The following is a 17,468-nucleotide window of genomic DNA, read 5'->3' as shown; positions in this document are numbered from 1 at the left end:
CCAGTGTGTGGATGTCCTGGGTTTGATTCCTGTCAGGGCACACAGGAGAAGCAACCATCTGCTTCTCCACCCCCCCTCCCTTTCTCTCTCTGTCTCTTCTCCTCTCACAGCCATGGGTTGATTGGTTCAAGCACATTGGCCCGGGAAACTGAGGATGGCTCTGTGGAGCCTCTGCCTCAGGTGATAAAAATAGCTCAGTTGCTGAGCATGGGCCCCAGATGGGCAAAGCATTAGCCCCAGATGGGGGTTGCTGGGTGGATCCTGCTCAGGGTGCATGTGGGAGTCTGTCTATCTCCCCTCCTCTAACTTGGAAAAGAAGGGGGAAAAAAAGAGAGAAGAAAGGTGAAGACAACCACGTCAAGGGACATCTGCATTTCAGGGGCAAGCGGTAAAGCACCAGTTACTCTTTCTTAGTGTGTGAATGGCTAATCACCCAGCATGTGGCATCAGTGGCCATGAGAAGACAACTTCAACTAAGTGCGCACTAGAAATACAGTCCAGACTTGCAGGCTGTTTGAGCACAGCATCTAACTCAGTCTTCTCTGGATGACCATTAAAATGATTAAAACAATAAAAAGCTGTAAACAATGAAAAACCCATATGCTAGAAGAAATTAGGGAAGAGTGCCAGTGGTGTGCAAGAAGCTTTGAAGGATTTTTGCTAAATATAGTGCGATGAGACCCCTATGAATGGTAGAACTGAAGACAACTCGAAACCTTCCTAAGGAATAGCGTTACTAGCAGTCTGTGCATGAGACCCACAGAGCCACATTCGCATCCCCGACTGGAGAGGCAGGCGTAGGGGAGAAGACCACGTGACCTCCATTTTGTCACTGCCAAGCAGCAGCGTTTGAAAGCACAGCTTGGAAGGCATGGGGTGGGGAAGTCGAGGTTTTCTGCAGTGGCTACATCAAGCAAAAAGCTGAAAGGGGAATAACACTGGGAAAGGAGCCAGGCCAGCCTCAACTTACACTTGGCTTGAAGACTAGATCAAACAAATGTCAAATGACCCCATTGCAATGGCTTTTTCAAAGAAAATAAGAAATGATGTGGAGATGAAGTTCTCATGCTGTGATGGTCCACTGTTATAACTCCTTCCCTGCCAAGTTCTTAGCTAGTAGTGCAGGCTTAGTTCAACTATTAACAGCAGTTTAAAATCTTCAAGAAGAATTCTAACAAAGTGAAGAGTAAATTCAACCAAGGAGAATTTATCTAAACTGTTTCTGACCAGTTTTCTGCAGCCATCTCATCCTTCAGGAACGGGGACACCAGAAAATGGACTGAGATGGGTTTTCTGAGACTCCTCCGTGGTGCGGAGGACGAGCAGGCATTTCAGATGCACAGGGAGCAGCTGCTACTGGGCTACACTATTTTCCTCAGAAAACACCAGGTTTCTGGAAAACATCTGCACTGTGTTCTCAGAATTCAAAGAATCTTGAAATATGTGAAATAAGACATGGTCTTAAAAGGACCTGGCTAAGAAACCAGCAGAAATAATAAGGGGGATGAATACAATAAGGGAAGATTATGAGTAAACTAAAAGTGCAATGCCGAAACTGAAATCTACATGAAGGTAGGAAGAACAGATTTCAGGCCTAAATCTAAGTACTAATATAAATGGAAAACTTGAACTGTTGTTCCAGATTGTGGAGGAAATAAAGAGAGAAGAACCATGAGAAAGCTGATCAATAAAAACAGACCAGAGAGTAGCACACAGAGCCATGAGCCAGCCCAGTAAGTAGAACAGTACTTGGTAATGGGAAGTGCTCAATAAACATATGCTGAGTGAACCAATGATATCCCCAAAGAGTCCACCAGAAAGGACACATAAACAATAATCAGAATCATAACAAAAGAAAACTGTTCTGGGCTGAAGACAGGCCTGAGTCTGGGGGTCGGAAAAACTCGATTGAGTACCAGGCACAATCAATGAGAAGAGATAAGTACCTCGCCACATTTCAAAAACAAAGAAAATACCCTAAAACAGTGGTTCTCAACCTGTGGGTTATGACCCCGGCGGGGGTCCAACGACCAAAACACAGGGGTCGCCTAAAGCCATCGGAAAGTACATATTTATTATACAATACAAGCATACAGGCAGACAAGGAAACAAGCTATTATGAAGAAAGAAAAATTAGTTTTACGTTGGTTGTCCCTAAAACATTGAATGCCAGACGATAATGAAACAATGTCTACAGGGCTGGGGGAGGGGAGAGGATGACGGGAGGAGCAGAGGGGTTGTGACCCAAGAATTCTATACCCAGGCAAAGTACAGAGGTGACAGAAAGACGTTTTCACATATTCAGAGACTTAAAATGTCACTTAAGTACCTTTTTTGTTTATAAAAACTAATTATAAAATAATAATAAATTGTCACCCAAAGTAATAGTTTAGTTTTACATCAACACGCAAGAGTACAAATTGTTCTAATGAGCATTATCTTTGTTAAATACATGGATCACTATTTTCCCTTGCAATGAAATGTTACTTCAAGGGAAAGGGAATTCTTTAAAATAGGAAGATCAAGATCTCTCTTTTTTTTTTAAACAATACTATTCACCATGTAGAACACCTTGCAACCTAACAGGTATTTAGTAAAATATTTTTACTATGTCAAAATATTGAGAACCACAAAGAAAAAATTTGTAATGTTTCCACTGATTTATACTTTGTTATTTTATAAATATTTACAAATGTTTACTTTAATCCAGCATATCTTTTTTGTTCAAACAGTACAGATCAATAGCATCAAAAAGCATACATTTGTTAGCCCTGGCTGGTTGGCTCAGTGGTAGAGCGTCGGCTTGGTGTGCAGGAGTCCCGGGTTCAATTCCCGGCCAGGGCACACAGGAGAAGCACCCATCTGCTTCTCCGCCCCTCCTCCTCTCCTTCCTCTCTGTCTCTCTCTTCCCCTCCCGCAGCCAAGGCTCCATTGGAGCAAAGTTGACCCGGGCGCTGGGGATGGCTCTGTGACCTCTGCCTCAGGCGCTAGAGTGGCTCTGGTTGCAACAGAGCGATGCCCCAGATGGGCAGAGAATTGCCCCCTGCTGGGCGTGCTGGGTGGATCCCGGCCGGGCGCATGCGGGAGTCTGTCTGACTGCCTCCCCGTTTCCAACTTCAGAAAAATACAAAAAAAAAAAAAAAATAGAAAAAAGTATACATTTGTTGAATATGGAGAAATGTTAAAATAACGGAGCTAATGTTTAATAAAAGAACCACTGCTCCCAGGTGTCCTCAAACATCTACTTATTTATTCATCTGTTCAACAGCTTCTCACTGATCATCACCTGTATGCTTAATTCTGTATGGAAGAATAATAGAAAATTGGCTCCCTTATAGAGTTTATAACCACAACCCAAATAAGTGAAGACTTAAGGTTAATCACAATACTTACAGTGTTGAAATCACAAGACAAAGTGTCACAAACCACAAGATAATTGGCTTTTGTCTGACTTATTTCCCCTGATGTCCTCACTGCTACAGACGTGTGTGTGGGATGGGTGTGTGTTCCTTCTGGTTAACCAGTTACTTCCTAGAAAAATGACTTAACCAGTATACGTCATCCTCCGAGCATTTCAATTAGTCTAAGTGTTTCTTTTTTAAACGTTTTTATTGAATTTATTGGGGTGACATTGGTTAATAAAATTATATAGGTTTCAGGTGTACAATTCTAGAATGCATCATCTGTGTGCCATATTGTGTGTTCAGCAACCCAAATCAAGTCTCCGTCCATCACTACTTGTCCCCTATGTCCTCCTCCACCCCACTTTCCCTCAGGCAGTCACTGTATGGTCTAAGTGTTCTTTATATGCAAGTAATAAAACTATATTTCTGTTTTAGAAAATCTGTAACATAGACTTTTTACTAGTGAAACCTAGCTTTATATAGAATATATTCTCATTACTATGAACTTACTGTATAATACAAAATGGACATATTTATAAGAATACTTCACATAATAAAGAACTGCTTGGCCCTTTCTATAAATAAAAACATGTTTTTGAGTATAGTAGGAACTCGCTACTTAAAGAAGTATTTCATTGAGTCCCATGAAACACACAGTTCAAAATAAAAAGTATTTTTATTCCAGTCCTCAGTATATTTTTAAAGGGCTCCCCCTCCAGCTCATTGCCTTCAAGAACATTCATTCTGACAGGCCTCTATTTGTTTGAGTTTCTAAACATTGGTAGGCTGGCTAGCTGATAGATAATAAAATATCTGCTCGTATGTCTATGCAAGTTAGATATCTGAAAGCTAACACGTGGTACTGCTATTATAAAACTGTCTTTGTGCCCAGGAGTCTGGATCATACATACTTTCGCTTCTCAAAAACAAAGCCTGGCTCACGTTCCTGAAATTCTCGCTGACCAGCAGAACCAAAAGTAATTCATTTATCCACAAATGAAAGTACAAAAGAAGGGAATATACTACATGCCTCTCAGAATGACTAAATTTTTTTTAAAAAAGAGGACACTGTCAGTATCAAGTGATGGTGAGGATATAAGCAAATGAAACCCTCATATACCGCTCATGGGAATGTAAATTGGAAAAAACACTTTGGGAAACTGTAGCAGTATCTACTAAATCTGATCGTATCCCGGGTTTCCACCCAACGGAAACACACGCATGTCTTCTCCAAAACACATGTACAAGAATAATTGTAGTGGCAGTATCCATAATAGTGGCAGAGACATAAAAGTCTGTCTCTCTATCTAACCTCCTCTCACTTAAAAAAAAAATTTATTCACTTTATTTATTATTTCAGGTATGTTATATTAAATTGAAGGAGTTGACCAAAATAAACAAAAAAGAATAAGAAAAGATTAGCAGATTTATTGGAAAAAGTGTATCCCCAGATTTTACTAAGTACTTTTATTGGCATACATCATGGAAAGAGAGCCTTTAGCTAAATATTGTCTTAAGGAATGATAATCATATACAGCAAAACAACATCATCAGCATAAGAAAATTAAGATCAGCCCTGGCCGGTTGGCTCAGCGGTAGAGCGTCGGCCTGGCGTGCGGGGGACCAGGGTTCGATTCCCGGCCAGGGCACATAGGAGAAGCGCCCATTTGCTTCTCCACCCCCCCTCCTTCCTCTCTGTCTCTCTCTTCCCCTCCCGCAGCCGAGGCCCCATTGGAGCAAAGATGGCCCGGGCGCTGGGGATGGCTCCTTGGCCTCTGCCCCAGGCGCTAGAGTGGCTCTGGTCACGGCAGAGCGACGCCCCAGAGGGGCAGAGCATCGCCCCCTGGTGGGCAGAGCGTAGCCCCTGGTGGGCGTGCCGGGTGGATCCCGGTCGGGCGCGTGCAGGAGTCTGTCTGACTGTCTCTCCCCGTTTCCAGCTTCAGAAAAATACAAAAAAAAAAAAATTAAGATCTAAAATCTCTAGGTTCTTACATGATGGTGAATCCAGAGTTGGCAGGCAAATACAATAATGGAAAACGTATTTTATAATTCTGTAACCTCCTTACCAAGGGTAATAATAATAGATCCCCTAAAAAGGACCCCCCCCCTCCGTTTATCATTTTTGCTAATGATTAGCAGGTACACCAAAAGAAGAATTCTGCAGTGCTGTCCAGCTACTTGTTTAACAAACTCAGCAGGTCACGCCTCTGTTGCTCTTCACCCCTCCTGTCTCTGCCCATCACCATCCCCAACGACGCAGGACCTGAATTCCCTAGTTGTGTGCCTTTCATCTCTAACCATTCTCTAGAATGGATATCAATAAGGCAGGATTTTGTAAACCTCTCGCAGAGAGTTAACATTTGTTCCCTTTATAGTCTTGAAGAGCTGCCTCATAATGAGTTAGCTTTGAAAATTAACTTTGTTGGCGAGTGAGATTTCTATTTTGCAAGCCTACTAAAGGAACTGAAGAGAAAATTCTTCTGGTAAATGACAAATGCACTAGATTAGTTTAGTCAAATATAGAAATATCTAAAATAGCAAAACGTAATTATTCCAGATTGCTTTATGACACTGGGATCTTTATAAATATATTTAGGATAATCCACTAAATAATTACTCCTATCTTAGTGGCATAAAGCATGCAATTGTGGTTGTCTTTAGTAATCTTAAATTTAAATCTGAGAAGTACAAAATAGTATTGGGGAATGCTTTCTTAGATATGACATTTAGTGAATTGTAGCACTTTTGTTATGGTAACGTGGTCATTTATTTCTATGGTTTTACTTAATTATATATGTAAGTTTATTAATATTTTTAGGAACTCTTGAAAAATATATGTTCATACCATAATCATTCATCTATTGATATAAAGAATGAACTCTATTAAAAATTCTAATGTGCTGAGTGTCTAGTATAATTGTGCTTAATATTTCTTAGATCTGGCTCTATCCAAATTTGGAGAACAATATGAGTTGCTGATTAGGAGGTTTTAGTGTCCAGATAATGAACTACAGATAACAAAATAAAAGATTTTCAGGTTACACGTCTGCTGGGTCCTAGATGTTTTGTGCTTTCTTTTGAGTGTAGATGTTGGGACAGAAAGGTGATGAAGTTGGAAAGCAAAGGCAAGTTTCCTGTAACTAATTATCTACCCTAGTCTGTCAAAATGCTATCAATAACAAACTAGCTTAAAATCAACTGCATTAAAGCTAATGTCAAAATAAACACAGAATGAACTATTTTCTAAGAAATTATTTTTCCCATAATTCATTGCATTTAACAGATAACTCACCTATTTCTGATATTGAGGAATAGATGTACTACTGAAAAAATGCATATTTTCAAGTCAACTTATTTTTTTTTAGAAGCTTACCAATTGGAGCCAATTCCCCACTGTTTGAGAAAATATTGAATATTACTGTCCTTACCATTGTGATGCAATTAGGAAGAGGCAAAGGGTAAAACACTAATTGAGAAAGCCTTCTCTTAATACAGGTGATTTTCACTACTAATTAAATGTAGACTGCAAACAGACATTTATTGACAATTCCCTAATATTTTGGAGATGTGTTAGCTGAGACCCAGAAGCACAGCTTTGTATATTTAGTGACAATGCTGTCAAACTGCTACCTCAAATGCAACAGTGACGAAAGTGTGTTTAAATTAATATGGACTTGTTGTCCATATTATGTCACACCTGGTGGTGGTGATGGTGATGATGGCGGTGATGGTGATACCAGCTAAGAGAGATAGCCATGCTCTCAGCTGATTCCATGTCATAGCTCATTCAGCCTTACAAATAACTCGTCAAAGTAGAAACTAGTGTTATTTTCATTTTAGAAATGAAGACACTGAAATGCACACTGGTTAAGGAACTTGTTTGAGGTCAGATATCTGATCATGGTAAGGGGAGTATTGGAACAAGACTGTCTGATTTTACAGCACATGATCTTTACTACTATAGTTTGCAGGCATAAAAATATTTTAGCTATTCTTCCCACTTCTTAATATTATACAAGTTTTCCTGGCTGGCTGTTATAATACTGTGCCTTGATTAGAATATTATAATTCTTTATCATTTAACTACCATTTTAGTCTACCAATTATTGTGGGAAAGTATCAGGCGGAAATACCATTAGATTTCTGAATATGGATGATCAGCAAGACGTGTAGGGTACAAAATGTCAAACTGCTCACATACTGTTGTTTTCAGCTGCTCCCGTTCGTACTCTAAGTCACAGGCAACGTGAGTAGCAACTTCGTTTTCAAAAGGAAGAGTTCTGAAGATCATGTTTTCTCAGTGCTTGCAGATACCGTTAACAAGTTCAAGCTGATTGTTTTGCTACCTAACAAATTTTCTGGGAGCACAGTGATTGAAAATCTGTAAGAAATGCATCCTCATTACATTTCCAGATATTGTACCTTCCTCAGTAAGTTCATTTGCATCGTTTTCCCATTAGCATGGGCTCTAAGTTTGTTCTATCATCCCATATGTCAAAACAACTAAAATTGACAAAATCCACACAAAGGATGTATCTTCATCAGCAAAGCAGGGATCAGTCCACTGTGTTCATGCAGAACTATTACTTGCTGAAAAGATCCCGGGTGTGTTTCCTGTTATTCATACATAAAGTATCGCAGGAACCCTGCAGAACTAATTAAAATAATAATTTGTGTATGCGTGTCATTGTAGGCTAGAGGTAAAGAGAGACAATGGCTAAGACACCAAGCTATTGGGGAACTAGACGATGCCAAAATCATTGATGGGCTGACTGGAGAGAAAGCCATCTACAAACGTCGGGGAGAACTGGACCCGCAAGTGAGTAACGGAGGAGACCTCGTTGTCTCAGATCTAGAGTCTGGCCTTCTTCTTAAACAGCTGTATTCTTGAGTTGCTGTCTTTGTCAAAACACCATAAACCCTGAATATGGCACCCAGGGAAAGCACTGTATTTAAAAAAATGGAAAAAAACATAGATATACTGCTCACAAAAGTGAAGGGATACAGGGGTCCCTCGTCCATAGCGGGGTTAGGTTCTAGAACCCCACGAGGCGAAAATCCGCGAAGTAGTGAACTAATATTTATTTTATTATTTATACCTTTTTAAGGCTTTATAAACCCTTCCCACATTCTTATAAACCTTTTCCACACTGTTATTTACCTTTCCCACATTCTTATAAACACTTCCTATGCTCTTAAACTCTTTCTACACTCTTAACCTATGTAATTTTAACAAAATTCTACATGGGTCCTCACCAGTGAATATACTACAACTTCAATTTAATTTTCTTTTAATATGCTTTAGTTAATATTTTTATATGTTTTATATTGTTTTCAATTTTTAGGCAAGAAAATGCTTATTTTACCGCAAAAATAATTAAAATAATAAATATATAAAAATACCTATATACCGCAAAATCCCACAATATAGCGAAAAATCTGCAATACAAAATTAGATATATACAATTTAAAAATCCGTGCTACAGTGAGACTGCGAAAAGTGAACCACGATATGACAAGGGATGACTGTATTTCAAAATGAATATGAAACAATAAAATATCCCCTAATTGGCCCTGGCCGGTTGGCTCAGTGGTAAAGCGTCGGCCTGGCGTGCAGAAGTCCCGGGTTCGATTCCCGGCCAGGGCACACAGGAGAAGCGCCCATCTGCTTCTCCACCCCCCCCCCCTTTCCTTCCTCTCTGTCTCTCTCTTCCCCTCCCACAACCGAGGCTCCATTGGAGCAAAGATGGCCCGGGGCTGGGGATGGCTCCTTGGCCTCTGCCCCAGGCACTAGAGTGGCCCCGGAGGAGCAGAGCGTCGCCCCCTGGTGGGTGTGCCGAGTGGATCCCTGTTGGGCGCATGCGGGAGTCTATCTGTCTCCGCCGTTTCGGCTTCAGAAAAATACAGGGGGAAAAAAAATTTTTTTTTTAAATATCCCCTAATTTTTGTGAGCAGTGTATTATACTATTTATTATATGATTCAAGATTCCAGCATGAATCAAGAAACACCAGGCAGAAACACACAAAATTAGTAATCTAAGAAATAGTTAGTAAAAAGAATATTTACCAAAGTAAGGGTGGGTTTAGGAAAGCCTGGAAGAAACAGTGGTGTCCCCACAGTGGGGCTCTAACCCACCCAGAGGCCTGAGAGGACAGCAGGCGAGCACTTCCTGGAGCCTGGGAGGGCTGCCTGACAGAGCAATGGTGGCCCCGTGGGGGGAGAGCCCGCCCCTGGCGAAAGCACAGCAGGGAGGGAGGGAACAAATGTCCCACTCTCACCCTCTGCTCTCCTGCCGGTGCCTCCCAGCAGCAGAGCCCTCCTGGAAGCCCGCAGCCAAAGGGGAGGCTGATGCCATCCCTGCAGAGCAGCTCCCGGCTTCCCGAGCCTGGGACTCGAGACGGAAACTGAAGCCCCTCAGAGTCTGAGTCCCAGAGGCTTGTGCAAGTGAGAACACTAGAGCAGTCCTGGTGGTCTCTACTGTTCCGCTACTGTGAGGATCTGTGTCTATCCTGTGACTAAAAAATTTTTAGAAAATGAGGAATTTTCCTTTAAAGAACTCTAAATGTATATAAAACTTTAGATAGTCATAATGTTAAAATAGTTGCGAAACAATGGCAATGAGGTGAAATACTGAGCCTCTTGACTGGCCCTGAGACTTCCTGTAACCCTGAATAACCAGAATTGCTAAATAGCCACTGAGAGTGACTGGTGGGGGAAGGGAGGCACTCACCCCATTTACACGCTTATTCAGAGGCTCCTTCTGTCTTTGGGGGAGTTCTTCTATGTCCTTGGTATGAGTCAACAACTGCTTTCTGTACTGACTCATTGTGGTCAACAAATGCATTTAGATACATCCGAAATTGTGAGTAGTCATGGAAACGTGTGTGGCACTGTTCTTAATTTAGGCAGACTCAGCAAGTTTCCAAGAAATATATCAAATTTGTCTCAAACCATTACACTAATATGTGCAGTATTTTCTTGAAATTACTAACTGCTTATTCGTTTTCATACATGTCAGCAAGTATATAATAATAGAATAACTCTGGAATATTTCTTCCTTTTTTCTTGCAAGTAAACTGGCAAATACACTTTTGGTTTTGATTCTGCAAATTGAGGCGTAAATCCAAAATCAAACTGAAACTCATGAGAGTTTCACATGTTAATTGGCAGCTGTTGCTAAACAGCAGTTAGATGCTGGTTTTATGCCTTTAAGTGCCAAGAAAAGTAAAGAGAAGAGTGATTCAGTAACTGGAAGGAGGAGAAAGCTGAATGCTTACTAAAGACAAAAGACACTGAAGAACGTTTTTCCTGCACTTCTTTGCCAGACCCTCCTCCCACAGAACCTTGTTTTAGGAATCTGCCATTTTTTGTAACTGTGGAAAATGGTTTTCAGATCACTACACAACAAGTTCAAGTAAAATTCATGCGGGTTTCCAAAATAGCTCAGTCTTGCGAGAGTAACTGAGCCCGAGGTATGATGTGAAAATGACATGCTGGGGTTTATATCTTCCCAGATTATTACTTTTAAGACAGCATCAGCTTCAGGAAGGCAGTTTTACTAGACGAGGTTGGGTCTTGAGAGGACCATATATTCCAAAGGAAAATCTTTCCCATATGGCCCCAGCTGAAATTCCATCTGCTGAAATACAGTCTGTAGGTACCTGTCTGCTGGCCAAGATGGCCGTGTGCAGACTGAGTCCACGGCTCATCTCCTGCCACATGGTGGGTGCGCTGGGGCCTGGGTCAGATCCAGGGATTCCCTTCCGGTTCACAAGGCTCCTGTTGTTCCCTCCCTCAGCTGGGAAGCCCCCAACAGAAACCGAAGCGCCTGCGCCTGGTGGTGGATGTGTCCGGCAGCATGTACCGCTTCAACGGGGTGGATGGCCGCCTGGAACGCTCCATGGAGGCTGTGTGTATGGTGATGGAAGCCTTCGAGAACTACGAAGAGAAGTTCAAGGTAATGGCATGAACTAGAGACAACGGGAGGCATCACTGACCACATGTGCCTAAGAGTCAGCCCCGAGTTAGGGCGTGACACTGGATAGATGGAGGCAGGTCCACCCAAAGGACACAGAAGTCTTCATCTCGTCAGCTCTGGTGTCAGCACAGAGAAAGTGAGCCTCTGGTTTTATCTGTGCTCGTAGTCAAAAAGTGGTAATACCAGAATTTGAAGGCGCACTTACTATAGAAGAAAGCACTGAATTTTACAAGTTGTGTGATGCTAGAGGTCTGAGCATGAAGAAGGGATCGCCTGTAGCTGGGTTACTGCCAGAGATGAGCCCATCGGTCATCTCGGCTCTGCAAGCCACAGAGAGCACCTGCACTCCCAGCCCTTACCAGAGCACATAACCCTGAATTCAGTCACATGCTGCCTAATTATTCTCGGAAGTTCAGTTTAAAGAAACGGTGCATGTGCAGACGTGTGTAAGGGGTACACAGTCTGTCCATAGGTATTCTAGATTGTATTCCAGATCAAATATGTCCTTCAGAAATTGGTGAGTTTTAGATCATTATTTGGCTTGACCCCCCCCCCCCCTACACTTTCAGTATTGCTCTGTGTTACAGTGGATACAGCAAGAAGCAGACTGGTGAGCCCGTTGCCTTGTTTACTTCAAGCAGGCCCATGCATGAGGCCCTGAGCCTCCCAGGGTCCTTGGTATGATGCTCTACCTGAGACAGTCCTTTCAGAAGTAAATGATAGCTGTGTGTCGCCAGGCTCTGTACAAGTGCAGGATATGAACACAAATGGAACATGGACTTTCACTGGGGGAAATAGCTTTGTTTCCCTTAAAGAACTGGAATGTATTTCCCCTAATGATTAGTGAGAACTAGGGAACTGTTTAAGATTCCCTCTTGGTTTTCCCTGCCAGGAAACTCAGAGCTAAAAATCAAAGACCAGCCATGACACTTTGTTCTGTCTCGCGCCTGCAGACCAGCGCTCAGCATTTCCTTCCCTTGGCCCTCCTTCCCTTTAGATGAAAGTTTTCCTTAATTTAATTTTTTTATTTTTTTTGCCTTTTTATGTTTTATGGATTTGTAGAAAATATTTATTTTAGAATATGTTACGTCCTTTCTAGTATGAGGTAAAGTATAATTCTTGAATCACTTGAACCACTGATATAATATGATTAGATAGTATTACATCAGCATAGATCCCACCTAATATTTTAAAACCTTTGGGTACTACTAATATTTGGATGGGCACATCCACCTCTTGTGGATCTTGAAGGTCGGAATTCCTCAGCTTCCTCTGAGATTTTAATCAGATAACACCCTAGCAAGCATACCATTGTGAAATTTGGCATACTTATCTAGAATAAATTTTTCAGTTAGAAGGAGGATGCCTGTACCTTTGAGATCAAAACGGCTCTGATATGTGAAACTAGTACTTCTAGGTTTTAAGAAAGATTTATTAGGAGTTAATCAAGAAATTGGTTACTCAGCTCCCCTGGACCAGTTAAAGGGTTAGCCAGGCAGAAAGTGACCAAGCTAATAGCAGGTCAGAGCACCGTTCTGACAGCCTGCAGGTAGGTTGGTGAGATTATCATAGAGCATGTTGAATCTTCCATTGCAGCAAAGTGTGTAGAGAGACTCGTATTTGTCCAGGACTTACTATTAAAAGCCTGTGATCTAGAAGCACTATTAATGAAACTAGACATGTCGGATAATGAAGCAACCTCAAAGAAGTGAGTGTTTCACAGGATGTTGTTTTGTTTTGTTTCTAATTGACAGTTACAAACCAAATCATGTCGAAAGACGTGCTAGATATCAATAAAATTACAAACATTAATTGAGCACTTCCTGAATCCAGCGGATTCTGCAAGGCACAGAGTTCCCTGCCATCCTTGAGCTTCTCACCTAGTGAGAGAGACATATAAAGTCTACACATTCAGATGGGAGATATAGGGTTCCTCTCGGACTCTCCCATTCAGGGCATCGCCCTTGAAGCATCTCCTGCTGCCACAAAAGTGGAAAGAACTGCCTCAGTCTCCATTAGTAGAACCACAGCTCGAGTGATAACTGGTGATATATGATGACAGATTGAGTCATACAGCAAGAAATTATAGCAAGACACCAAGGAAAATTTGAAGTACCTTTATCATTTTTATGCTATTGTTTTTCTTTAGTTTTATTTAGAAAATTAAATTTAATGGGGTGACATTGATCAATAAGAGGATATAGGTTTCAAGTAAATATTTCTATAGTATTTGAACTGCTGATCGTGTGGTGTTCCCATTACCCCAAGTCAAATCATTTTCCGTCACCATATATTTTTCCCTCTTTACTCCCCTCTACCCTTCCCCCTCCCCCGGTAACCACTTCACTTTTATTTATGTCCATTAGTCTCATTTTTATATCCCACCTATGTGTGAAATCATATAGTTCTTAGCTTTTTCTGATTTACTTATTTCACTTAGTATAATGTTCTCAAGTTCCATTTGTGTTGTTGTAAATGACACTATGTCATCCTTTCTTATGGCTGAGTAGTATTCCATTGTATATATGTACTGCTTCTTCTTTATCCAATCCTCTATCGAGGGACATTTTGGTTGTTTCTATGTCTTGGCTAGAATAGGCAGCACTTTAATGTTTTTGGTTCTGTGCATTTTCATGTACTTATAAGCATATTCCTCATATTCACTAAAGTTTCATTAGAACTTTTTTTTTTTAACAGGGACAGAGAGAGAGTCAGAGAGAGGGATAGATAGGGACAGACAGACAGGAACGGAGAGAGATGAGAAGCATCAATCATCAGTTTTTCGTTGAGACACCTTAGTTGTTTATTGATTGCTTTCTCATATGTGCCTTGACCGTGGGGCTACAGCCGAGCAAGTAACCCCTTGCTCGAGCCAGAGACCTTGGGCTCAAGCTGGTGAGCTTTGCTCAAACCAGATGAGCCCGCGCTCAGGCTGGCGACCTCGGGGTCTCAAACCTGGGTCCTCCACATCCCAGTCTGACGCTCTATCCACTGCACCACCACCTGGTCAGGTTCGTTAGAACTTTTTAAAGAGTATATATAGCGTTATCAAACCAGTGCATCAAAATCTTAAGACTTCATAGAACAAGCTTTTTGAGGAAAAGAGATACTCAGGTAAGTGTTGGGAGTGTTGTAGGAGGACAGGACAGGGTAACAAGACAGGGAAGGTATAACTGAGTCCTGTTCCTGCAAATTCCTCTTCACTTCCATTGACTTCAGACCTGGGGTCACCTCACAGGTCATTATTGACTCAAGTTTCCTCTCTCCTCAGACAGGAAACACTACGGACTTTTCTCAAATGGAGGGCTGGCTGGAGACAGCAGGATGGAGGCCAAGCCTCTTCTGTTTGTCTTTCCTTTTCTTGTTGTTTTGTTGTTTTTAAACTTTCTTATTTACTTCTCAACTTTTGAAAAAATTTAAACCTACAAAAAATTTTAAAGAAGCATAAAATTAACACCCATATGCCTTCACTTTGATTCACCAATTGTTAATATTTTCCCTCATTTGCTTTGTGCTCCCCTTTAAATATATATACTCTCCACCCCATACCCTGATCATTTGAAAAGAAACCATCAACCCCATAGTGCTTTATCTCTAAATACTTGATTATGCTTCTCCTAAGAGAAAGGGCATTCATTCTCCAGCACAACCTCAATACTACTATGACATCTAAGAAAATTATCAATAATTCTGTATATCTTCCAATATCTAATCTAAATTCACTTTCCCAACTATCCCAAAACTGTCTTTTCTAATTGAGCCCCCCCCCCCCACCACAATCCAGGATGCAGTCAAAGTCCACGCCTTGTTTTCAGCTGTAATGTCCTGTCAGCCTCTTTTAACCTGGGACAGCCATCACCTACACTACCATGCTTGCTTTCCACAGGGGTCACTGTCGTGAGAGTCCAGCTCAGTTGTTTGTAGCATGTCCTTCATTCTGGATTTGACTGACTGTTTTCTAATAGTGCCATTTACCTCGTCCCAACGTCCCCTGTTTGCCAGAACTCCTAACAAGACTTCCCCACACACCAGGTACACTGGAGACTTTCTTTAATATTCCCACCACCCCTGCCAGCCTATCCAAAATTTTGAGTGGCCACAGGCCATCCAGTCTCTTCAGGGCCTGCCGGGGTCCAGCCCCGGGGGGAAGGATCCAGGGGTCCCACAGGAAGAGACGGCGTCGGCACGAATCGAGTGAGAGAGCCGAATTCTTTTCTTTCTCTTTATTCTCCAGTTAGCATTTACTGCCAGGCATCTCTACCAAATGCTGGTCTAGCTTTCCTTTTATGCACACACACACTAAGTTACAATCACATGATATTCAGAATACATTGATCAATCATTGTTTTTGTATCACTATTCTCACATCTACAAATCAGGTGGTAAGTCATTCAAAGTACAGTTATACAGTACAATCACTTGAACAGCAAGAACAATGTTGGAACAGACTTCTAAAAAGTCAGTACTGAATAACAACTCTACCTTACCTATGATGCTATTGTCTAATCAAATTTTATTTTTTACTATATTCGTATACTAGTTAAGTTTTAACTTTACTTTTCTCAGAATGTTCTGCCACCTGCAGGTCAGGTATGCAAGAAGAATGGAAAGTTTCTTTACTCTACTACATGAAAAGGCTAAGGAGGAAAAGTGATGAATTAAGTGAAGGCTGAAAGGTGCTCTGTGTATAGTTACTGTTTCCTACCTATTCATAAGTCACAATCTATTCTTTCTAACATGATTAATAAAAAGAAGTTCTCCTACCAACTTAACCCTTTATGAGGGATATCATAGCCAGCCTCTTATGTCTATGAGCCCAGTTCAAGGGGCTTACAGGCTTTTCTGTGGAACTCACACCCTCTGTCTCATTTCCAAAGAACTTACTATGAATCTACAGGGAAAGCACGGTACTATTATCCCTGTGCCATAAATGATAGCACACACCCAGAAAAGGGGGGATATAAGGCCAGATTAATTCAAAAAGGTCAAAAGGGGGAAGTATCGTTGTGCCTCTCCTCCGCGGTGACTTTGTCAACCCGCAGCTGTTAGTCTTCACTGTGGTGACTTTATTAACCAGCAGCCATTGGTCTTCTTCTGCTGTGACTTTGTCAACCAGCAGTTGTGGATCTTCTTCTGCTGTGACCTTGTTAGCCAGCACTAGTGGATCGGCTCCCGACAAGGGCCTCCCTAGGAGAGGGTGCAAGGGAGTTGAGATGGAGCCCACTTCAATTCTGTGAGAGTATAAACTTCGTGTTACAGTTAAATATGAAAGGGTGTAGGGCAGCGGTTCTCAACCTGTGGGTCGCGACCCCGGCGGGGGTCAAACGACCAAAACACAGGGGTCACCTAAAGCCATCGTCCCTCGCCCAGGACGGCGTTGCAGCGGTGTCTGTAGGAGCGCGGCAGTGTACTCAGAGGCCCCCACGCCCGGTTTGGACTGTGCTCAGGGCCGGGTCCCTGCAGTGATCCCTCTGTTGTAAAGGTGTCTAGTCTGCATTTGCGTTGAAACCCTCAGAAGCCACCGTCCTGGCTCAGTGATCTGGACTCTTCCATGAAACCTCTCTCGGCATAGCTTTGTGTTTTGTTTGGCTTGGGCTCAGCTCTTGAGTGCTGGGTCGTTACAGACCAAGGGGCTCATTAGGAGTCAGCCTCCACTTCTTTTTCTACTGTAGCATGACCCCTGCCAAGCCACAGGGACCCTTGAGCAGTAATTCCTGAGAAGGAAAGGTAAGTCAGTGGCGGACACATTTCAAAGCCATCTGGAGTTGTTAAAGTTCCTCATAATTGTTCTGCCAACTGAATTCATTTCTCAGGAACAGCAGTTACAGTAGCTCACTTAAGACAGGAGCAACATCATTTGCTAATAATCAGCATAAACTCCTCTAATCTTATAATCAGCAGAATTTTTAAGCACGAGAGTGAAAAGTGGAATAGTAATGGTTTGTGAACCATTGTATTTAAGTCAGAAAGTATTTTTTTTTCCTTTTATCTTTATTCCAGTTTGGTCCTTCTGATTTCTCCAAGCCCCTGGGAATGTTTCAGTATAACCTAAGGCAGGCCTCCTTTCCAAAAGCTCTTAATGCCT

General features: G+C 41.8%; 1 protein-coding gene across 2 annotated transcripts in view; it reads left to right on the top strand.

The window, feature by feature from the left end:
* Positions 1 to 17,468, top strand: part of VWA8 (von Willebrand factor A domain containing 8) — a 376,366-nt gene that overhangs the window by 345,315 nt on the left and 13,583 nt on the right. For both annotated transcript variants that reach the window (XM_066380832.1, XM_066380831.1), the window contains exons 41-42: positions 8,098 to 8,223; positions 11,204 to 11,362. In XM_066380832.1, coding sequence (XP_066236929.1) covers positions 8,098 to 8,223; positions 11,204 to 11,362 — 285 coding nt within the window. The remainder of the gene's footprint in view (positions 1 to 8,097; positions 8,224 to 11,203; positions 11,363 to 17,468) is intronic.

The sequence above is a fragment of the Saccopteryx leptura genome, chromosome 4, assembly GCF_036850995.1.
Source record: "Saccopteryx leptura isolate mSacLep1 chromosome 4, mSacLep1_pri_phased_curated, whole genome shotgun sequence".
In the NCBI taxonomy this organism is placed as follows: Eukaryota; Metazoa; Chordata; class Mammalia; order Chiroptera; family Emballonuridae; genus Saccopteryx; species Saccopteryx leptura.
Note: the sequence above shows the minus strand (reverse complement) of the source record. Positions and strands in the feature narration are given on the sequence as shown.